General features: G+C 40.7%; 1 protein-coding gene across 1 annotated transcript in view; it reads right to left on the minus strand.

Moving 5' to 3' along the window:
- The window catches only part of SYK (spleen associated tyrosine kinase), a 75947-nt gene that overhangs the window by 14189 nt on the left and 36508 nt on the right, over positions 1-25250 (minus strand). Inside the window, exons 4-7 of the mRNA XM_048851050.2 lie at positions 13574-13712; positions 12100-12181; positions 11236-11288; positions 2410-2478 (exon numbers count right to left, since the gene is read on the minus strand). Coding sequence (XP_048707007.1) covers positions 2410-2478; positions 11236-11288; positions 12100-12181; positions 13574-13712 — 343 coding nt within the window. The remainder of the gene's footprint in view (positions 1-2409; positions 2479-11235; positions 11289-12099; positions 12182-13573; positions 13713-25250) is intronic.

The following is a 25250-nucleotide window of genomic DNA, read 5'->3' on the forward strand; positions in this document are numbered from 1 at the left end:
CCCATGTCCTGCACCCTTTGAAAGCAACAGAAGTCTTATTATTTCACTCTACCTCATTTTTCCCACAATTTTTACCTTCCGCTGTCACAAAGTGCATGAGAGAGACTGGACTACAGTAATTAATATGGTTGTAGCTGTTGTGTGGCAGCTTCTGGAACCTTAGATCAACGTATGGTCATACCACTAGGATTCCATAATCTTCCATCAAATGCTGGGTTCTTACTGGGATCACTGGGAGTTATGGCATGAAACTGAGAAAGGGAAAATTTAGCCGTAAGGAAAAGCTTTCTCACAATAGATGTATCCCACTGAGGGAACAGTCCTCCAAGGGAAACAGTGGAAGCACGATCACTTAGAACTTTTAACAGTAGGGTAGAGAAAACACTAGTAAATATGTAATAGCACTGAAAGGCAGGTAGTTTAGAGGAGAGGTTTTCTCTATCTGTAATTTCTATGATCCCCCAAAGCTTTTAATGTGCATTATATTGCCACAGGAAACAGAGTTGTAGTTTCCCTGAAACAGTCCACATTTTCAGCCCAAATCTCACAAGGTAGTTTGATTCTGGGCTGTCAATCTGTAACCGGCGAGATCCCGCCTGATAACCACACGCACATTTGTTTCTGAAGGAGTGAGAAGAAATCCTGAACAGTTGTGTATTAGCCATTCGTGCTAGAAGTTTAGTTCTGAAAGAATAAATGTGGCAAAACAAGAATGTCGCTAGCCTCTTAAGGGACTGCATGTTGAAGGAAATTTTTCAAGGAGAAATTTTCAAAGGCAGAAATGAAAGTTATATGCCCAACTTCCACTGAAAGCCAACAGGAGTTAGGCGCATCTAACTCCCATTTCTGCCTTTGAAAATCTCCTTCTTAAATTCTTGGACACAGACTTTGCTATGAAACATAAGATAATACAACAATACTTTGTCTTATGAAACACTATGAATGCATCGGTTAGGATGGTTGATAGTCACCTAAAACTGAATGACGGTCAGGAGTCAATGATGGTAGTGCAAGTCACCTGCAATACCACTGATTAGGAGGTGTATCGACTTGCTGAAGAAGGAACAGATAAGGGTGTTGTTGGTTGTCTATAGTATTTTGTTGCTGAGTGCTTATAGACATGGTGCTGTCCAGAAACTACTTTTTGTTCCTGATGGTGCTCGCCACAGAGTTCCATTCCATGTCGCCTGTGATCCAGTGTGCATGTGAGCCTACTGGGAAGGTGGATGGGAGTTGGGTGGTAAGTACTGAGGATAAATGGCATTGATTAGATAGCACCAGTAACCAAGATGGCTTTTTCCCCCATCTATGCCTAGAAAGAATTCAGACTCCAAGGAACTTATTAACCAACAACAATGTAATCAAACAAAAACACCTACACTCCTCACATTCAAAATCATGGGCAAATTTTCAGATGGGCTTTAAAATCTGTGTCCATAAGTATTGTGCCCACAAACAAGCACATGTGCATGCAAATGGAGCACTTACAACAAGGCCTTCTTCTGCAAGTCCTCACATGGTGCCCAGCAGAGAGCAAAGGTTGTTCGTGCTCCAGCATGACAAATAAGGTAAGCATAAGCACTAAGCATAGTGCTCCACACTAACCAGGAGTAAAGCTCAAGCATCTTTTGTGTCTGCTTCTTTACTTTCAAGAACATAGGGTAAAAAAAGGGTGAGGTATGGGTGAAGAAAGGACATAAGTGTTATTCTCAATATGCAATGAAGCTGTTAGGTATGTGCTTGAGATTTTGCCTCTATACCTATCACTGTGCAGCGATAATTTATTGGCCATGTAGGAATATTCTCTTTAATGCTGGATTGAGTTCTCTGGCACCCACTACCTACTTAATTGTGCTTATTCTTGCAACACTGCACTTGCACAACGCATGATCAACCCCAAGACATAACGACAAGATCTGTGCCCATAAGTTCTGCAGAAGCATTTTAGTTGTTGTTTGAATATTTGACCCTAAATGTACTCACTAATACATAAAACAAGCCAATTTTCTGATGGCTAGTAATTGTTTACATTAGAAATATAATTTTGTACTGGTATAATTTATTATTTTTAAAAGTATGTCCCTTATATTGTATCTCAGGCATACTGAAAACAGTGCTAACATTTCTGGATGTGAGGAATAAGTTATCTAAAAATACAAAACAAATCTTCTACCATTGCTAAGGATCAGGCACTGGTTTAATTCAATTAACCAAGACCACATCTGTGCATATGATTTGTGATTAGATAAAACAAGGATTAGAAGCAAAAAGATTATCAAATCTACACGACCAAATTGTTAGTAGCCAGACACATGCTTAGTATCAGCAAGCTGAAAAAGAAGTGAGGTTAGCCAAGTGTGGGTAAATCTTTTCACTCATTCAAAAACGTACTAAGACTGTATTATGCACCTTTTTGCTGCCAGGCTTTGGAAAGGTGTACGATTTGAGTCTTGAGATAATTCCACCTGTTGACCAAGTCTAGAAACCATAATGTCAAAGAGGAACAGTTAATGTGTCAGGAAAATATCTAACGGTAATTTATAAACAGATGTATTTTTACAAGAACAATCTTCCAAAACACTCCTGTTATTTTCTCTACTCTGTCTTTAAGTATACTTTTAAATTATTACACTGTATCAAAAAGTATGCAAAAGTAGCATGTAAAATCTCCAACAGATCTTCCTTAAACCATATCACTCCCTCCCCCTTCAAATCTCTCCTTTAGAAATCATTATATCCCAACATAAAGGAGAAAAACACAACTGTTACATGTTGACTAGCATCACTGGATAATTTCTGCTTCCAGTTACACTCTTGCAATCCCACTAATTTTAGTGAGGTTCCATGTGTGTAGAGCAAAATGTAGTCCTTCATATTGTATAGAATTTCCAAAGTTGGAAAATACACCATACTTTGCAGAAATACAAAAGGCAAATTTGACTACAGTTATAAATCAAAGACAGTTAGGCTTTTCTCCCAGTCATTCACACAGTAAACTTCTTCCACTACTACTGTGAAATTCTTACTCCCTAAATAAACAGGATTTACTAATGTGAAGCAAATAATACTCCACCTATAATGTATTAAGGTTAATACAGCTATCCATTTGAAGTCCACCTTGGTTTTAGAGTTAACATAAGATGGATATTTGGTTATTTTTTAAAAAACTACATAAGCTGAATTGAACGCAAAACAGTATTTTGAAAAACAACAACAACAATAGATTTTGATTTCCACAAATGCAGTCGTGTCTATATAAATTAATTGAAAACAAAAGCAAATATGTTGTTCAGCAAGTATGTTATATGAGTTGATTAGCCTAATGCGACTGATTAGCCCTAAATGGCTTTCTCTAAGAAATAAACAGGTACAAAGAGCACACATTTAAATTTTTGAAATAGTATTGTGTTGGCCTAACGATTACACACTTACAGTTGAGATGGCACTTTGACTCCTCTTTTCAGTCACGTAAAACAGTCTCAGAACTTACTTTTGAGGTTGAAGGTTTAGAACTTTTCAAATAATTAATTTGGACATTATTTTGAATTATCTTATTATTTAAAAAGAGTCTATCAGCTGTATTTTCCCCAAAGCTTTCTTTTTAAAAGGACCATTTGCTTTCAGACAACTAAAAAAGCAGCTTTGTTTTAAAACATCAAACTTGGCCAACATGTACATATTCCTGTTTCAGGAATGGGTGCTGTGTGAGATAAATTTTAGGACTGAAATATCAAAGTTCCAAGATTTTAAAAATTGCATATTTGAATTGGTTATTTTCCTTAATCTGACAATGTTCTCTTTCCATATGGGATCAAAAACCTTTGGGAACTTTCTAGTTATCTTGCAACAAATGAACATATCTTCTAAAGCAGTGTTTCCCAAACTTGGCATGCTGCTTGTTCAGGGAAAGCCCCTGGTGGGCCGAGCCAGTTTGTTTACCTGCCGTGTCCACAGGTTTGGCCAATCACGGCTCCCACTGGCTGCAGTTTGCCGCTCCAGGCCAATGGGGGCTGCGGGAAGCGGCGGCCGGTGTGTCCCTTGGCCCGCACCGCTTCCCGCAGCCCCCATTGGCCTGCCGCAGTGAAGTGGGAGCTGCGATCGGCTGAACCTGCGGACGTGGCAGGTAAACAAACTGGCCCAGCCCGCCAGGGTCTTTCCCTGAGCAAGCGGCGTCCCAAGTTTGGGAAACATTCTTCTAAAACGTTTAGTGTTTTTGTGTAGGGTGAGCACTGTTCATCACACTTTTCCTGTAACAGTCACTCCTTAACTTTTGACCCGACCCCTGTACAGCTGTTTGTAAGGCTTTAAAGCTAATAATGGCTAACTCACATGACAGTATTGCAGACATAAAAATGCATCCTAAGATGAATATTTGGTAGAAGTTGAAGGAGGATGGCAGTACCAGTCTAAATAAGCTGGCACTCATAAAAAGTTAAAAACTAATTAGGTTTGGGCCTAGGACTTACATGCCTAGTTCATAGTAACTACTATATAAATATATTAATATAACAATACTTGGACAGATGACCATTACTGAAATCTGGGTGCTCTAGACTTGTTGCTTCTCTGTATTGTTAGTGACTGATCTCAGGCTCAAATCCTAAACTCATTTCCTGGCCTAAATCCAATCAAGGTTTTAGGAAGATGCTCAGGGTGAAGGAATCATCCCCAAGGTGGTAGAGCCAGTGTCTGAAGAAGTTTACTTAGGGTCCCTTTACATGATGGGAAGGAAACTGTCTCTACCCTGCCCAACTCTTCAGTGGAGTACTGCTATATATGGGGATGATGAGCAGGGCTTCATGCTCTCTGTGGTGTATGCACCGCTTGTACAGCCTTCCAACACCCTGTCTCCCCTTTCTGCTCTGGTTTCACTGCAAAGGAGACCTCAGTGTGGCAGAAGAGGGAACTGGATTTTGACATCTTGTCTGGTGGCTTAGTGATAATATTACAGGAGACCCTACTGCTCTGTTAGTCATTGATGCTCCAGAGGATGAACACAAGGAGCTTCTCCGAAGCCATAAATTGTGATCTTCACTCTCATGAGCTAAGAAATATTGGAACTACTAGAGGCTTGTCTTGCAAACATAGCAAAGTCTATGACAGTATTCTTGTCAGCAAGTTAAAGAAGTACGGGCTGGATGAATGCACTATAAGGTGGGTAGAAAGTTGGCTAGATTGTCGGGCTCAATGGGTAGTGATCAATGGCTCCATGTCTAGTTGGTGTCAAGTGGAGTGCCCCAGGGGTCGGTCCTGGGGCCGGTTTTGTTCAATATCTTCATAAATGATCTGGAGGATGGTGTAGATTGCACTCTCAGCAAATTTGCGGATGATACTAAACTGGGAGGAGTGGTAGATACACTGGAGGGCAGGGATAGGATACAAAGGGACCTAGACAAATTGGAGGATTGGGCCAAAAGAAATCTGATGAGGTTCAATAAGGATAAGTGCGGGGTCCTGCACTTAGGACGGAAGAACCCAATGCACAGCTACAGACTAGGGACCGAATGGCTAGGCAGCAGTTCTGCGGAAAAGGACCTAGGGGTGACAGTGGACGAGAAGCTGGATATGAGTCAGCAGTGTGCCCTTGTTGCCAAGAAGGCCAATGGCATTTTGGGATGTATAAGTAGGGGCATAGCGAGTAGATCGAGGGACGTGATCGTCCCCCTCTATTCGACATTGGTGAGGCCTCATCTGGAGTACTGTGTCCAGTTTTGGGCCCCACACTACAAGAAGGATGTGGATAAATTGGAGAGAGTCCAGCGAAGGGCAACAAAATTGATTAGGGGTCTGGAACACATGACTTATGAGGAGAGGCTGAGGGAACTGGGATTGTTTAGTCTGCAGAAGAGAAGAATGAGGGGGGATTTCATAGCTGCTTTCAACTACCTGAGAGGTGGTTCCAGAGAGGATGGTTCTAGACTATTCTCAGTGGTAGAAGAGGACAGGACAAGGAGTAATGGTCTCAAGTTGCAGTGGGGGAGGTTTAGGTTGGATATTAGGAAAAACTTTTCCACTAGGAGGGTGGTAAAACACTGGAATGCGTTACCTAGGGAGGTGGTAGAATCTCCTTCCTTAGAAGTTTTTAAGGTCAGGCTTGACAAAGCCCTGGCTGGGATGATTTAATTGGGGATTGGTCCTGCTTTGAGCAGGGGATTGGACTAGATGACCTCCTGAGGTCCCTTCCAGCCCTGATATTCTATGATTCTATGATCTTTTCTTCCTGCACTGCTTATCTATCGCCTTACATTCCACACAACTTTATTTCTGGGTGCCTTTTCCAAGACAAGCTGGGGCCTCTTAATCAGAAATGTTTGAATAATATATTTTTTTGGTTCACTGGCAATAAAAATATTTTTTTGGGTTGACATGAAAACAATTTTTTTGGAAGTTTTCAAAAAGTCAAAAAAACCATTTTGGGTCAAACTAAACAACATTTTGTTTGATCTAAAATGAAACTTCATTTTGGATCAAATGAGTTTTTTTCCTTTTTAATTTTTTTTAAATAAAATGAAAAGTCATTTAAAAATTGAAAAGTGAAAGAATTTAATTTTGAAAACGTCAAAATAAAACATTTGACAAAACAGATTTTTTTCCAGTTCTTTGTTTTGATTTATTTTGTTTTTTCACTGAAACAATTTGCAAAATGGATGCAAATTCATTAAGTGTTTTTAGTGGATCCAAATCTGCCTATTTTGGCTGAAAATAGTTTCAGTTGAAAAGTTTTTCCCACTCTACCCCTAATCAGTCTAGCTCAGGCAATAGCCAAGTCTAAGAAGCAAAGGATGATATCTCTGACTGTAGAGTCCTGTTTAGGGTACTCATTGATGCATGAATCTGGGAAGAATTCCATGCAGATGTGTCTACTGACTGTGAATGTTTTTTGTGGAATAGCAGGCACTAAATAGGGGTCTCTTTATGTAATATTCTCCTGTAGCACATTAAATCTCCTGCTCTGAGCACCTCCTCTTTGTTTTATAGGTCACCATTGGTATTTATGCTAAATTGAGTCCTGCATTCTTTGTAGCTTTCTCTCTTTCAAAGTAGAGGCTAGTGTTGTTATTTAAAAATATGGGCCAAAGAAATATGTGCTTGCAAGTTTAAAATAGGAGTATCATGGAAAGGAAAATGTCAGCTTCTTCTGCAGCTCAGTTGGCTGCCTAGCTATTTTCAGATCCAAACCTCCCCATTCTACTTCATGATTAAATACATCTCTCACACAAAATATACCACTCCTTTTGGTAACTTCCTCATTGCTGGTTTTTGTATCTAGAGAATTCAAGAACAGAGCGAGGAGTGGGAAAGTGATAGTAACCGAGAGGGGCTAGTGGCATGGCGGGCTTGTTTATGAATAGGGGTAAAGGAGGATCAGACTAGCAAGTGGGAGAGAAGATGATTGAGGGGATGAGTAGTAACATGGGGCCAGATGAGGAGTAACAAGAGACCAGAGACTAAGGGAAGCAGCAGCAGCAGGGTAAGGTAGGAAGAAGGGAGCCAGGACAAAGATAGGTAGGTGACAGGGGCTTGTTGGAGCAGGACAGGGAGAGGAAGGCAGAACTATATGGAATAAGGAGTATGAGGGAAGGTGGAGAGGCAGAGGGAAATCTGCTTAGGTGAGGAGACCCTGTTGACTCTCTGCTTCATGGAGATGGAGGAAGGACTTGGGCTATATGCTGGTTGGCAGGCAGGAAGAATCTGGTCTGTGGGAGGAGGGGAGTGGATTTGGCTGCCATAGTTAAAGAGAAAGAGGCAGGTAAGGGGAGGAGCTCCTTGCTATCCAGCTTTGTAAAATTAAAGGGATATAATGCTCCAGGATTTCTGAAAACTCTGATCGTAGAACAGACCTAGCATGCTATGAAAATGGTGTATTGGAATCAAGTAGATGGTTAACTGCGAATTCTACATGGTCTACATCAGTGTTTGCAATTGTTATTGATTCTTCTGAGGATGCATTTCTATCTGTGACGTTTGAATTAATTTTTCATTTAAGCCCTGTATACAAGAACTGCTGCATAAGTGGTCAGCTGAACAGTTCAAGAGTTACCGTTTCTCCACAAGGATGTCCATGTGGAATTCAACTACAGTAAGTAAACCTTTCGAGCTCTGTAGATAAAACGATTCCCTGTAATTTTCTATTTTTTCCTTTTATATTAAAAAAGCATAGAAATGACATACAAGGAACTCTGTTAATGCAATACCAATGTTCAGATGTTAATTACAGAAAAGTCTATAAATTATATATTACTGAGAATATATTCTCTTTACAGCAATAATTTTAGAAAAGGAACTAACAAGGTATGCACATAACAACATTGAACTCTTTGTTCTCCCCAACCCTCCTTGCTGTTTTACCATATGTCTAAGAAAGGGCTCAAAACTATTTCAAATTAGGTCAATAGCAAAATTTCTATTCACTTCCATGGCAGAAGACTCAGGTCTATACCTGTAAGTCCCTTGAAGTTTTAGTGTTTTGAGCCCCAGTGCTGAAAACACTAAGAATGTGTATAATTCTACTCATGTGAACAATTCTACTCATGTATAATTCATGTGAATAATTCTACTCATGTATAATTCTACTCATGCCTTTTAAATTCAATGGGACTATTCACATGAGTAAAAACACACATTTAAGTGTTTGCAGGACCAGGTCCTTAGTATGTAAAAAATCATGAAAAACTATGGAGATATAAATAACGTTAAATTATAATGATACAACTAGAATTAGAGTTGCACTGCAATTTCACTGATGAAGTGGAAAGAAGAGTTGGGCCTGTGTTCTTTCATTATATGATCACACAACATTGGTCAATTTAACCTACTATTCAGCTAAGAGTATAAAAAAAATAGAACTACCGTTTTTTCTAAGATAACACTTTATAGAGTTTCAGGTGTTTACTTTTCCTTTATAAACTTGCAAGCATATAAGTAGTATTTTCTGTTCTTGCATAAGCTGAATTTTAACATTTTGCCTCCACTAAGATTGTGTAAATAAGATGACTTGTGTATCACTGACATATTTAAACTTCACATTTGAATAGAATTTTAGTTACACATATGTTGTATGAGCCAAACCTCAAGACCAAGATTTTCAAAAGTGGCTAATGGTTTTGGACGCATATGTCAAAGAGACCTGATTTTCAGAAAGCATTAGCCTCCTAGTCTCTGAAAATCAAGCCACTTTAAGGTGTCTTCAGTTGGCACGCAAAAATTCAGGCATCCAATACTATGGGCCACTTTTTCAAATATTGGCCCAAATCCAGATATTGTATGATAATATAGCAGATTGGGACAGTATTCTCACAAAAATCTCTCTCAGGCTCATGGAAGTATTTCCTGGGGTTACTTCTCTGTGGAAAAAGCCATTGAACAATCTACCGTTGCAGTAAGAGGTGGATGTGTTTTGTGATGAAGGGAATGGATGGCAGGCCACAGTCATTAGTTTGAGCAGTCATAGCATCAGCACAAAAACTAGAGCTAATCTGAGCCAGTGGGGCAGGGAAGCAGCACTTTTGAGAGCCAGGAATTTTTCTTCTTTAAAAACACAGGGTGAAGCCCTGGCTCCATTGAAGTCAATAGCAAAACTCCCACTGATTTCAGCGGGGCCAGGATTTCACCCAAAGCTTGTGATCAAGGTGAAGATGCACAGCTCTTGTTTATATGAGAAAAAGTGTTTATTTTGTTTTTTAAAAATTACTACGTCAATCTCCCTGACCCTCCGAGGCTCCAGTAATGGCTGTGGAGCAGTCACCCCTCTAACTGGGTTGTGTGAGCTAGTCCGGGACTTGGCCCTTAGTATGTGACTAAGTCAAAGTTGTCCCTGAGGCCGGTGTGAGTATTCAAGCAGCCTATGTACATGCATGCATCAGGCAGAAATGCTATTGTCACATTTTGTGTGTTGCTTGGCAAAGGTATTACATTATTATTATTATTTTAAATATTACATTTTCCTCTCTGGCACCACTGCCTTTCATGTTCTGTTGTTACTGATCAAACACTAAAAGGCTGAACATAGGGTACCGTGCTGTTGTTTACCTAAATGCTATCACCAGCCCACACCTCACCACAGGCTCATGTATTGTATGCTCGCCTGTTTATGTGACATTTCGTTTTTAGCTGATCATCGCTCATGGAGAACCAGGACAGTTTACCTAACTACTGCCCACTTATCAAGCTCTGGCTGGTATGGGCCCCTGTAGGCCTAAAACACAGTCTTAGTTTGGGTACATTGGCTCTCTCATTCTTCCCCAGAAAGAGTTTCACAAGAGCTCAACAATTTCAGACTCTTCCTGTATTGTTTTTCTGTATCTGATGTTTCCCTAACTGGAATCCTAAACCTGAGTCAAACATTCATAAGTGTCAAAGGTACAAGATTCACGTTTTAGATATTTTTAAAAACTAGTGGCATATAGGTTTGTGCCTCTGAAAGTATCCCTGTATTTTCCTAAAATATAACAAGTGATATGATTTCATATGTTTGGCGATCATGTAATTAAAGACTCTTTTGCAGTCCATATGGGCAAGCAGGGCAGTTCTGTTTGGTGTGAACCTCAATTACGAATTTCTTGTGCTTTGTATAATTAAAATTTCAAGTTTGGGGCCAAATCCTGCCCCCTGCAGCAGTGAGGAGAAAAAAGAAGAAAGTCTAGATAATCTTTGACTGCCTCTTCATCTTTTGCAGAAGCAGCAGGGCAGAATATTTCCAGACAGCCCAGCACATGGGCCTGGCTGTCATCTCTGTCTGCAAACCACATCCTAAAGGGTACATAGTTTGTGGTCAAACAAGGGTGCTTCTAGCCTCCCAGTCAGCTATAGCCCAATCCAACACTCACTGAAGTCAGTGGAAAAAATCCTACTGATTTCAGCGCATGTTGGATCAGACTTTGCAAAACCAGATGTCAGCAACAAGTGTTAACTGTGGAAATAGTTTGTACTTATTCAGCAAAGTGATTCTGTTTGAGCCAGCAGGTTCCTGAAACAGAAGATGCACTGTGCAGTATCTCAGCTCCCCCTCTGCTGTTATAGTTAGTGCAGGATCTAGCCAGTAATGTTGCCATAGTGTAGCTTTTTCATATGATAGATCATAATATTTGAATCTTGTGCCTATAAAACAAGCCCAGGAAATTATGTGCTGCATATAACTGAGCATGCATTCATTAAAGTTCCTAAAATGCTAAGAAATACTAAGGATCTCACTTGCTTTTCTTAAACATAAGCATTACTGCTACTGCTTACTCTTACCTTAGGATGCGTTCCAGGAAGTGGAGGCGGACGGGTGTCAAAAATGATGTTAGCTATAAGGAAATCACACATAAGAATGACTTTGTAAGCATACAGATTGCTGCCATTGTTACCAATAGTGGGGAATATAGCAGTGAAAAATAGCAGGTGGATGGCCTCTTACCAAACTACTGATTTTACATACTATGGTTCCAATAGGTTTTACTTATGACCAACTGACGAGATATTGAACACAACAATCACTGTCTACACTGATTGGTAAGTCATGTTCAACACCATGTTAGTTATCACCATGCTACAATATTGTATTCTGATGAGAACTAATTTTCAAGTGAAGAAAAAGCCATTTTTATGACCTGTTGAGACTTTCACCCCCTATTGCTATATAAACTAGCCTTAAGAACCTGGCCCAGAATTTTTTTCTGCTTTCTGGACTAGACAGAATACTTGCCAGGCCTACTGACCTTGAAAAGCTTGCAGACAATACTTCACCTCCTGAGAAAGAGAAACCATCCCAAGAAGAATTAAAATATTTGCGGATAGCAAGGGATGATTTAGTTGGGGATTGGTCCTGCTTTGAGTAGGGGATTGGAGTAGATGACCTCTTGAGGTCCCTTCCAACTATGATTCTGTGACTAATTGCCATCAGGATTAGCATTCATTGGAGGCAAGAATATGGCTCTATATAATATAGAATCTCCCCACACCTTCTCACACTACTTACTATACCTTATATCACTATTATCCCTGAGCAATTCTTTATAATATTCTGCATGTTCCTATTCCTGTAATGAAGAAAATGCACACACCTCTTCTTATCTGTAGCAGGAACATTAGAGTTTTACAATCATCTGAATAACTTACCATTTTCTGAGCCAAGACGTGCACATGGAATTGTGAGGACCCTTTGCAGCCCATCTGGTTTGTATGAATAATGTTCAACTAACTACCAGGGCAAAAAAGAAGAGAGAATGTCAGAAGGTAATGGAGGAAAGAAAATAATGGGCAGTAATACCTGCTGTTTGTTCTTGACAAGTCATTTCACCTTTCTGTGCCTCTGCTTCCCGTCCTACTCTTTGTCTGTCATGCCCACATGCTTCAGGGCAGGCACTGCTTCTCACTGTATGCCTGTACAGTCCCTTGGCTGGGCCTGTAGACACTACTGTGATGTTAATAAGACATGTATTGTTATTAGAACTGGCCTTCGCATTTTGGGGTGGCTTTCCCTGCACACAGACAGTGGAATCACAGTCATTCTACTCTCTATTGTGGGGTAGGATGGGGGAATGCAGGCAGGATTTGCAGCTCTGTTCAGACCACCACAGTACTTTCTCTCAATCCTATCTTTCTAAATTGTGCCTGTGTGTGCATAGCATCTATAGTGCATATTCATTATGCGAGGGGGGGGGGGGAAGGAGTCTGTGTATGCATTTATTTATTTTACACAGCTCTAGGATCACAGGCAAATCCTGCCTCCCACCCGTATCTGTCTGTGGTGGAAGAATTTGCTTTGCCCATACAGGTCTCCTCATCAATAGTGGAGAACACTAGTAAATCAGCATTTTTGTCAGCTTTTCATTAAGCAGGAAGGATATGCATAGTTAAGGGAAAGGCTAACTACTATATACAACTATAGACTTACATTATACACATACAGTTATAACAATTTGTGTTAATATACTTTTAAACAATAGGCGGCAGCAGAAATCTGCTACTGTTTCATTTTCTTTAGTGCTTTCAATTTACCCATATTTATTCCTTGCAGTGCCTCATCTTTATTACAGACTATAGTATAATCAGCAATCCATTCCATGATTACTTAATCTGGGCCAGGATTTAGACAGACAGTGTTGGTAATGCTGGGCAGGCTGTATCTCTCAGTTTGCCAGCTAGCGAGTCACAGAGCTAAAGAGGATTATGTGTGCCTAGCATCCTAAACTATTCCCTTTGTGGTTACCATACCAGAGTTCTGCCTTTTGCTTGTCACAAAGGATGTTGCAGAAATGCCATAGAGCTATTATTTAATCTTGTTTTTACAAATGAAAATGCCTTTTCATTCAAGGAAATGTACAATTCTTTAAATATAACGAGAGCAATTTTAAATTAAGTCAAAATATTTAAAAAAAAACAACAACTACCTGTACCACTTACATAGCCTTCTATACTAAAAACTACTTCCCCCTTTTCCCCTAAAGGATGAAAATCACTAAAAATTAAGTTAGAAATATGTGGCCAATTAGCTAAAGATTGCAGATGTGCAGTAAAGTAAAACAGAAACTGCCTTATTTGGTGCTATAAAAACATGATGAGAGTTACCCAACTGACTAATTTAGCAGACCTGCCAGAGTGTATCAAACTTTTTTCCATCTGGTATAGAGAGCTTTCCTGTCTTGTCTCTGTCAATACGATAATGCAGTACTTTTCCTTCACTGAGCAGACAGAGAGCATAGGATCCATTGTTGTCCCTTTCCCTGATTCTGAAATGACAAGAGAAATATCAAAGGTTATTCTCAACTAGTAGCAAGCATCTGTATTTTGGAAAAAAAATCATATTTTCTACAAGCTTTCCAAAAGGAAATAGGGCTAAATCTGCATCCCAGCTTTTGAGGACTTCCCTTAAAACTCTCATGTACTTTTAGTGTAAATTTTATAAAATGGAATTTTCTAAAGTTTGTTTTGAATTTTCTGAAGTCATTTTCCTTTCGGGGGGGGGGGGGGGGGGGATGGGGGAGAAGGAAATTCCAACATGTGGCGCTATTTGCTAGGGAGCAGCAGAATCCTGTGTTGTGCCCAACAGGCATACTATGGGCAGGTCTACACGAGAAGTGCTACATCGGCAAAGCTGCACTGATGCAGCTGGCTGCTGTAGCACTTCTGGTGAAGACGCTCTATGGCAACAGGAGAGTGCTTTCCTGTCAGCATAATTACTCCACCTCCGCAAGAGGTGGAAGCTATGTCAGCGGGTGGGTGTCTCCCACCGACATAACGCCAGTGTGGATAGCACTTAGGTCATTATAACTTGCCTTGCTCAGAGCGGGTGTCTTTTTCACACCTCTGAGCAAAGTAAGTTAGATCAAATTAAACAGTAGTGTAGACCTTCCCTCAGTGAGTCAAGGGCTCTGAATGCATGCACTTTTGTGCACTTGCCGGCCTGATCCAAAGCCTAGTGAAGTCAGAGACAGAGCTCTTGTACATAACAGTTGTATTTACGTCTCTCTAGTACCTCAAATAAAGTGGACAACAGCAGATAGGTAGATACAGTGAAAACTGATTATTCATTCTTTTATCCTATATCCTAATACAAAGATTGGGGGGCGGGGGTTATCTGAAATTAATAGCAGGTTAAGATAAGTATAAATAAAAAGAGAAACATTGAATTAGCTTGTGGTGTTTACTACTATAAGTAAGGATTATGTCATGGAGGTAATGGATTCTGTGACTTTCAGAGACCTCTGTGACATTTTCCACTTCAGCCTTGGGATGGGGACCACGGAGTTCTGAGCGACTGTGGGTGGCAGGAGTGCCATGGAGCTGTCTGCTGCTGCGGGTGGTGAGGGAGCCCCAGAGCTCTCAGCAGTGGCGGTGGTTGCTGGACCCTGCCCCGCACACAGCAGGGCTCGGACTTCAGTTGTCCCCCCATCAAACCTCCCCTTAATTTTTAGTAGAAGTCACAGATGGGTCAGGAGGTTCTGTTAATTTTTGTTTATTGCCTGTGACCTGTCCATGACTTTTTCTAAAAATAACTGTGAAAAAAGTTTACCTTAACTATAAGTCATGTTCAAACAACAGAGCAGGATTTTAAAAAGCAGTTTAATTTTATTAATTATGTTAATATTTGTTAAGCAAATTAGATTTTATGCTTCCGGATGCAAAGTCTGCAGTGGATACATAAAGCATTGCACTGTTGGTTATGCACGCAACAATGATTTTCTCTCTCTGAAGTATCTCTTTATAGCTACTGCCCCAGACAGAGTGCTCATCTTAATGGTCCTGTGGCAAAAAGTCAAATCCTGGTTCTGTGTCCTTATGTGTTTGGAATTCAAGTGCAATTCTTATTTATTTTACATAATACTAGGTTATGAAGATGATCCATGTTCTCTCCCCATTATCTTCATTGGTAAGATAAGGACAATCAAAAGTTACCTAGGAGACCATGGAATGTAGTGCAAAAAAATGTGTACTATTCACATTCAGCCAGGATACTGGCTAAACAGGAGGTCTTAAAACAATATATGAAGCACCTGCATTCAGTAGTACTGCTTTTAAAACCATACTGCACGTTGTAGTCACATTAATCCAGTATGGGTTTGTCTCCCTTCAGTGGCTGACCCCAGGAAATGGTTTGAGCATGCTACTGCCTCTATGCTGTCACACTGGTCCTTTATCAGAAAAAGTAGACTTTTAAATTTAGATCCAGGTTCAAACACTGCTGGTAGGAGGCTGTCAACTGAATTGGTCAGTACGTTTTCTGATGTAAAGTCTTCCCACTGGAAAATGCAGCTTCAACTACATTGAAACATTCTGAGGGGACGTGTCAATTCTGACTAAACTTTAGACTGAAACCTGCCTGGTTTCCTGCCACCTCACCTACATGCCTTCCTGGACTCCTGAGCAGCCCATTTGTCAGACTGCCAGGCTCCCTAGGTTCCTTGGCTGGCCAGGCTGCCCGACTCAGGCAAGTGGCCCAACTCCCAGGGCAATTGCCTGTATAGGGAGTCAGGCAGCCAAGAAAACATGCCAAAAATTCCATTTTTGGTTCTCCTGCCTGTGAAAAATTGCAGTGTTTTGACCGTTTTCTCCCAATTCGAGACAAAGAGTTTTTTGGTTGTCCACCTCCTCACCCCCAAAATTCAAAATTTTTCATGGGTGGGAAAAATTGTTTCTCAGCCAGGTCTATATGTCAAACAGCTTTCAGAGTTTAAATGATATTGAAATGAGTTCACAGTATTAAAGAACTGAAAAGCTGAATCATTGTTAAGGTTAAGATTTTGCCATGATTATTTTTAGTAAAAGTCACGGACAGGTCGCAGGCAATAAACAAAAATTCCTGGAAGCCTGTGACCTGTCTGTGACTTTTACTAAAAATAATGGGCTGATAGAGGGGTGACTGAAGCCCGAGCTCCAATGGGGGTGGGAGGGGTCCAGCAGCTTCCAATACCACTGCAGCTAACAGCTCCAAGGCCCCACCACGACCCATGATGGCAGGGAATTACAGGTCTCCCCAAAACCAATGGTGGCTAAGAGCTCTGGGTCACCACCGGCTGACAGCTCCAGTCCCTCCACACTGGGGGTGAAGCAGAAAATGTCACAAAGGTCTCTGAAAGTCATGGAATCTGTGAGTTCTGTGACCTCTGTGACATAATCTTATACTTAATCATTGTCAACTAGTTTCTCAAAGAACTTAGAGGTAAATATATGGCATGAAACCTATGTCACACCCCATTCCCCCCCCCCCACAAGGGGTTCCCTGGGAAGGCAGATCAGCACTGCATGTTGCTAACACTGTTGCAAGCATCACAAAGCATTTTGGGGAGGGTCAAAGGTGTGAGTGGGGAGTGGAAGATTCCTTTGCAGGCTGCGAGAGGCTAAAGGGGGAAGAAGGGAGAGAGCAGAGAACAAGTTAACTCAACACTTTGGCTAGCTCAGTCTGAAGATAAGACGCTGGCTCCAGCTCAAGGCCAAAGCACACAACTGACGCTCGGCGGCCTGCCAAGAAAGACAGGGGTGAGGGGCCTGGATTCCAACTCCGACCAGCCGCGAGAAAAGAAGATTCAACTGCATAAATCTGCAGCAGCTGCAAAACTGAGCAAGACAGTGAAGGCTGACAAGGGGGAAAACAACTAATGTAGTGTCCCTAAAGCCAGGATGTTTTGGGAAAACTGAAGAAGCCATGAAAGGCCGGCTTGGACCAGTACAAAGAACATGGGGAGGGAGTGGGGGGGGGGAGGCAGAAATCCCAGACTAAGATGCCCCCAAAGGACCCTAAGGTTTAAAACCCTCCCGAGAGCTGAAGCAAATTGGAGATTGGCAGCGGACCCTGGACGACCTGTGCGCACAGGACAGAACTCCTGTCCACCTCTGCCCCTCTTCTTCTTACATTACACCCAGGCCTGTCCAGCCTTGGGTAGTGCAGGTGTGAGTATGAAAGTGGGTTAGGGCTTCGGGTACTAATGCTTTCTTCCTTCCTCTGAGTGACGTGGGGAGCACCCATCACTCTCTGCTGTTATTTTATTATTTTATCAATAAAGCTTTAAAACTTAGACACTTGGTGTGTTCGGTCATCTCTTCCCTTAACGATCCTGTGGCCTCAGCCTGATCACCTGACGCTTCAGGCAGATTGGTAACAGAAATCTGTCACACCCAGACATGGTACTGAGAGGCTTTTGTTGGTGTTGTATTTATTAATACATAATTAGGTCACGTTCCTGTAACTCCATTGGGCTTTGTAATGCTTTCCTGGTTGCTGTGAAGGAAAGGGGTTTAATTCTCTTCCCCTTTCCTGGTTCCTGATGTGTGTGTTTGTTTCCCCTCTTCTCTTATACGTAAGATGGAAGGAGTCTCTCCTTTCCTCGCACCCACCATCTCTTGGCAGGTAGGAGTCCCAGTACCTTTCTCTCCTCCTCATGCCTGCACAGAAAATACCAGGTTTCCAGTGGCATTTATATGGATGAGTTTGTCCAGCACACTTTGAAATGCCTGAGCCACAGTTGTGTGATTCTCTCTTTTTTCTCTCTGCCTTCATTTCATGTAGAAGCAGCAAAGTGTAAGCCAGGTCAGGAGACCAAGTAAGAGGCACATGTTGGTCCCTGAAAAGCTGTATCCTACTTCAGAATATTTTCCTTTTCATCTGTGATCCTTAAAAAACTTACTGTAATCAGAGTCTAGTCTCTCGTTGATATCTGGTCCTGACAGACTGTATGAAGGTAACTCATTAACAGTAATAATCTCTGCACATGTAAAATGTCAGCCTCAGTAGAGCAGATCAATATACTGGATACAGGATTGCTTTACATGTTATTGGGAGATAATAGATTATATTTCTTAATATGGTGCAAGTTATTTTCTGAATGGAGGTCTGAATTCTATGGAATGTAATGCAAAATTGCATATCTATTCTGGAGACAATGCTCTCCACTCTGAACATTTATTTCTAGTTCTTTTAATTATTAACAGCAATACACAGGACAACAAACTGCAAGTCATTCTCCATTTTAGCAGAGACCTGGCTGCTCTTGACTGGTCAGTCAGTACAGGAAGTCAGTGTGCTAAGTACCTATATGTTAAGAAAAACCACAAACAATATGGTTCAGGTTTCTTTTAAAGTGGTAGGCAAGCTATTTTTGTTTCAGAAAAAAAAATCTTATTCTATTTCCCCTTTTGGCAAGTCAGTGTTCCAATCACATTTATGTTCTGTACATTTACATTTTAACCAACAAATATAACTTTGCATGCAAAATGGCTGAATGAGCAGTTCAGAACAACCCATGAACAAGCTCAAACAAGTCCCATTTGAATTCAATGAATCAAATCAAAACATCATATCACATCCATTGTTACTATATCACATAGCATTGTGATGTTAAGATGCTAGCACTATGATGCAATTAAGAGCCTGCACACTTTCAGATGGCCTTCAAACGTGTTGTCACAGCTCAAAACTAAATGCTTGCTGCCTTTGCAAGACAGTGTGAAGTGCTCTTAGAAGCTGGGTTTCACAATTTCATTTTGGTTTTGTAATGGTAACTTGTGAAACTGATCATGGTTTTCTAGGTTAAGCTAATCCCAAGGAACTCTTGCTAAGTATATACTGCTTAGCACTTAATAAAATTCACCACTTAGTGTGTCTCCTTTGCCCATGGAGTTTGAACAAACTTAAAAATTAAAGTGAAACTAACAAAGAGAGAACTACCTAAATTGAAAATGATAACATTTTCTGAACAGCTGGATAAGTGAAATCAGCAAGTTTTGCACAGCTCTCATTGTGGCAGGGTGATACTGGCAATGCCGCATCAGTGTCGCCATGTTGGATTTGGGGTTCACCTACATTATTTTGCATACACAGAAGTTTCTGTTTAGTAATTTTCAGAACTGCAAAAACAATGTAACTGATTAGACTGTGTGTTGTAACCGGGTTGTACAATCATAGAATCATAGAATATCAGGGTTGGAAGGGACCTCAGGAGGTCATCTAATCCAACCCCCTTCTCAAAGCAGGACCAATCCCCAATTTTTGCCCCAGATCCCTAAATGGCCCCCTCAAGGATTGAATTCTCAACCCTGGGTTTAGCAGGCCAATGCTCAAACCACTGAGCTATCCTATCCCCCCCTGCACCACAGCATTTATGAATCTTCAATAAATTCCCATGCAGGAGTTCAGATGATACAATAATAAATCCCTTGCCAAAATGGTTTTCTGTAGGCATTGTACATTTTTAAACTTTTTTAAAAATCAAGATCAATTAAAGAAACCAGTAGTAGAATACTACCTGCTCCTCCATCCCAACACTTACATACACCCAGAGAAGTAAAATATAACATTTAATGCCTGGAAACAAAAGATTGCTCCTATTCCTACTGAAGTCAGCTCTCATAGATAGCAATAACAGGTGGAATCACACTGGTATCCAAATGTTTTGTACTAGTTATATTTTAAACACCAAGGTTACAATGAATTTGCAACCAAAAATTAAGTATTGAGTGGTGCAGTAAAAACAGAATTTATTCATTCCATTGGTTGGAATTCTTCCACTCAATCTGTCCCTTGGATTTCTTAGGTCCTTACGACTGTAAGGTTAAGTGACAATTGATAGCTATTTCAAGGATAAATGTAAATCCTGTAGGCTCATTTAAACATTTTCTTGGATAAAGTCTCGATTTTATCTCAGTACCTTTTGCTTCCAAACAAAGCCAAATGATCCCCTCTGTAAAAAAATAAAAAAAACTTGGGGGAAAAATATTGTATATATAATGTGGAAAATTCATGACCTTCTACCGTTGGGGAAGTTTGGAAGAAGTTAGTGACAAAAGACTTGGTTTTGGAATGTTGTGGAACTCAAGGATGCTTGAAGAATCACAACTGTGAATTGATTGGAGGCCCTTTCAAAATATTGGGTTCCTGCTTGGGTCTTTGCAGACCCCTAAAGAGCAACCACGTGAAGCCATTACAGGGACTGTAAGCAAGCTATAATTTATACAAAAAAAATCACTGACACCAACTTCCAACCCTAGTAATCAGTTTACATTTTGAAGGCTATATTTAGCACTAAAAGGGGCTGGTAATTTTGTGGGGGAGGAAAGTCCCTCCTCCCAGTTAAATATTGGTGGGGACAAGTGCTCCCTACTTTCCATTGGGTCCAACACCCATGAAAGTGTAGCCAAAAAAAGGCTGACAGTAAGTCTGGTGGAAAGTGAGAAGAGAAGAGGAAACATATAGTGTAGTTACGCATCCTCTTTTCATGCTCATGTGTATGTGTGTCCTACCCCCAGGCCATAGAATAGAGAGAGCTATCTGGCCCACAGTCAACAACTAACATGATCCTGTAATACCTTTATCAGTGGAATAGTTGGGTAGAATTTTCCAGTTCCCTAATTAAAGTATCATAGATATTTTTATTTTCATGATAGCCGATGTCAGCAGTTCCCAGTCCTATTTATAGATACAGAGCTAATAAAAATAATGCAAATGTGCATTACACAATTCAGCACCATGTAGTTTGGTCAGGCAGTATTTCAAAAGAAAAGCAGACTGCTGAGACTAGATTCCCACTTAAAAAAACAGCGTCAATTGTTCCAGTACATGAGAAAAGCATTTAGTGTCATCAGGTATAATATCACATCAAATAATGCTGGGCAGGATGCCATTAGTCATTTTAATGGACTAGACTAGCTTTGCTCGGCCTTGGCAAGCTCAAAAGATACTGTAGGCATCCTTGTGATATTAAAATTATGTTTTGGTTCCTTCCTGGTACTTCTACATGGATGTTCAAGCAATATACAAACTATATGTGGCTGTGAACCTTCTGATAACATGTACACGATCTTATGTAATTACAATAATTAAAGAAGCTGTATGTGTTTGTACTGAATGCTGAATTTAAAAGTTTATAAATGTGTTAGAAATTACATATCTCATTTCAAACCGAAAGATTTGAAGCTGTACGGCTAAATTTCTAAATCTAGCCTTTATGTCTTGTAGGAGTTCATCTTCTAAACACATGCTTATAAAACTAAATTTACAAATTCAAAGTCAGGTGTATACTGGCTACTATTGCTTAGTTAGGTGCTGGAGCTCAAGCAATTTTTGCACATTCATAACTGATGCGGAAAGCCCAGAGGTACTGGGGCCATGAACTGCCAAACCACTAATTAAGCACTGCTGGCCACCACTAACAACAGCAGCACAGACAAACAGATACCACAGGTATTTTCCATTGAAAGTGCAGGAGAAAACTGGCATTTTTGATATGGCTGGTTTGTACTTGTTGGCAAACGTTTATTGTATTTCTTAATGGGAATTTACTGTGACCACGCACAAACCTGTATTTGAAAATTGATAGACTTCTGATCAAATTTTAGAGCCCCGCAGAGAGAAGAATGAAATAATAAGAAAGTTGACAAGTATTTTACAACAATATCGCAATGAACTTTCAGTCTATTCTTCATTTAATGAATGCCACCTGTTGGGGTGGTGATGAGGCCGTAAAATTTCCCAGACCTCTTTTGTTGCAAAGAAAACATGTTTCCATGTTCTGAAATGGAGAAAATGCTTTCTCTAGTTCTTAAAAATGCTAACTAGTAAGGCTATTTCTGCAATAAAATGAGAAAAAACCTTGATTTGATCTTCTACTCCTCAAATGCTAGTACATCATCTAGGAGTAGAAACTAGATCTCTCTGCATCTGGGGCAAAGTGCTAACACAACCAGCCACGCTGTTAGAAACTGAAAAATGATCTGCATGAAGCTGAGGGAGTAATGAAGCAGTTTTCTAGTGACTACATCACATTATATACCTAACTCAGTTTTTTTTTTTTTTAAGAACAGGCAGATCAGTCAGTCAGGGAGGGTTTCAAATCATAGAATCATAGAATCTCAGGGTTGGAAGGGACCTCAGGAGGTCATCTAGTCCAACCCCTTGCTCAAAGCAGGACCATTCCCCAACTAAATCATCCCAGCCAGGGCTTTGTCAAGCCTGACCTTAAAAACCTCAAAGGAAGGAGATTCCACCACCTCCCTAGGTAACTCATTCCAGTGCTTCACCACCCTCCTAGTGAAAAGATTTTTCCTAATATCCAACCTAAACCTCCCCCACTGCAACTTGAGACAGTGCTGTCATCTGCTACCTCGTTCTGTCATCTGCTACCACTGAGAACAGTCTAGATCCATCCTCTTTGGAACCCTCTTTCAGGTAGTTGAAAGCAGCTATCAAATCCTCCCTCATTCCTCTCTTCCGCAGACAACAATCCCAGTTCCCTCAGCCTCTCCTCATAAATCATGAAGAACCTCACAGAAGTCATTCACAGCAAGTTCCCAGAAATTACCACTTTTAGTGAAACTATTTTACTGCACATAAACATCACGTAAGCATCAGAAAATTACTCACTAGTAATTCTGTTTGTTATAGTTCTCTTCCACCCTCCTATCCAGTAACAGAATTTATAGACAGTGGATGCTACAAGCAATGAGCCAAAGAATGTAAGTATACCTAATGGCATTTGGAGTACTTAATGGCCAATAAGTTTCAGAAGGGAATGACAAAGTCAACTAAGGCTATGTCTACACTAGCACTTTTGTCGGTGAGGGATGTGAAAAACACACACCCCTGAGCGACATAAATTACACTGACAGAAGCACTGGTGTGGACAGCACTATGTTGGCGGGAGACCATCTCCCACTGATATAGCTACTGCTGCTCATTGTGAGTTGTTTAATCATACCAAAGTGAGAGAGCTCTCTCCCGTTGGCATAGAGCGGCTACACAGGAGACCTTATAGCGGCTCATGGGAGACCCGTGCTATTGTAGGGTCTCTAGTGTAAACACAGCCAAAAAGTACACTGAAAAAAACCAGAGATGCTGGGTAGTCACTTTACAAATTCCAGAGGCAGAACCTCCTGTCCACTGAGCCCATAAAATCACTATACTTATGTGGGACTTCACAATTTTGGATGTAGCTGTTCGGCCTGGCCTTAAGGTAATGGGAAATAATTGTTAATCCACTAGTAGCCTTCTTTCCCTTGTTATAATCTCAAAAAAATTAATTGTTAACTTTTTATAAATTATGAGCATGATTTATGTAAAACTTCTGATCTCACTCATCTCTGCTGCAAAGAGACATTGCAACATAACATATTTAAAACAAGAGGTTAATTGACACTAAATGGATTGTTTTGGGGTAGAGGATGGAGGGGGAACCCCCCCCCCCGCCCAACCTCAGAACTGAAGGAAAGAAATGAGCAGGACACCTCTTCCCCCATTCTGCAAGCTACATTGATAGTAACTGAAAATTCTCCCTAAAGAGAAAGAAGTTCTTATGTGTCACTCTTAGTTTCCTACAGTTTCTAAAGATATGGCTCCTAAAGCTTTGAATGGGTTCTACAAGTACCTGGAAAACCAATCGTAGGATCTACTGAAGAACAAATGGTCAATGCCTAGGTCTCCTCAAAAGAAGAGGACAAAGAAGCATTTGGATATAGGGAGAAGAATCGATTTCTCTGTCTTGATGGGACCATATAAAGATGAAATGGCTGAGGTGGACTTGCACAAACTTGATTCAGAGACCTCTTTAGAAACCAGCCATGAAAAAAACCAAGAACATTCTGGGGGGAGCAGGAATACACATCCAGTCACACTCAGAACTTCTCACTGGAAAAGGTATTGCTAATCCAGGAATAGGCAAGGGAAGTCAAGTGCAATCCTCTGTGTGACAGTCAGCAAACTCTTTCAAGAAACTCTCATCTCTGAACCAGCACTACTCAATATTCTGCCATCAGACCAAAGTGTCCCAAGGTATAGAAGAAGAGCAGACCTGTGAGAGGAAGTCTCATCCACTCGGAAATTTTCTCACCATGGTTAATTCTGTTCTGTCCATCAGGGAAGCAGGAACCTTGACTGCAAAATACACAGAAAGAACCAGAATAGCACTAAACTACTCCAGCAACAAATCACTGGACAGACTGTTTCTTTTCCAGAGCATAAGAATCTTCTTCCACTCAGCTTCTGAAGACAAAGCCTGCAGTATCTGTGCACTTCAGTATGTGATTACATTTTCTGAACAGATAGGAGCATAAAACGACCTTTGAGAATTCCTAACCCGAACTACCTACAGCTATTTATATACTTATCTGCTTGTTCTGGGGGCAGAGTACTTGAGTTCTGGTGGTATCTGTAATCTTCTGAATTTAAACGGGATAGGAGAGCCTTCTCTCACCTGCCATTCCTCAATAATAAGGGGAGCCCTTGAAAAGTCTTCTTTCTGGATTATCTTCATATTTCATAGCAGTGAAAACTTTCCAGGTTTGATAACACCAGTTCTCCCATGAGATACTCCTGAAGGGATCTAGACGTTAGACATATTCAGACTCAGACCCTTTTATTGGACACCGAATCAAGAGAAGTAGGAAAAGTAGGAAGTGCAAAGTTGGTCAGGACTCTGACAGATTTCTTGGGTGTATAAGCTCTAGAGATGGTTGCAGAAGAGCATATAGCAGCACTAGGAATCCTCCAATCTTAGCTACATTTTTTCTAAAGGGAAAGGCAGAATGGTTCAAGAAATCAGATGACAGCAATTGACGGAAGCCTACTACTGAGTCGGATAGTGTGCTGAAAACCCTTGACATACCTTCCTTCTACTAAGTCCTAGCTTTCCTCAACCTCCTTCTCTTCTAATTTCATGTTGACTTCTGGTCTCTGCCACACCAAGTGAGCTCCCTCATTGCTAAGTGTGATGGGGTGCTTGCCCCACACTCGGGTCTAAGGGATTAATAGAGTCCTAGGGAGGCTGCGCAGGAGGCAGCCAATC

This window comes from Caretta caretta, chromosome 5 (assembly GCF_965140235.1).
Source record: "Caretta caretta isolate rCarCar2 chromosome 5, rCarCar1.hap1, whole genome shotgun sequence".
NCBI classification, from domain to species: domain Eukaryota; kingdom Metazoa; phylum Chordata; order Testudines; family Cheloniidae; genus Caretta; species Caretta caretta.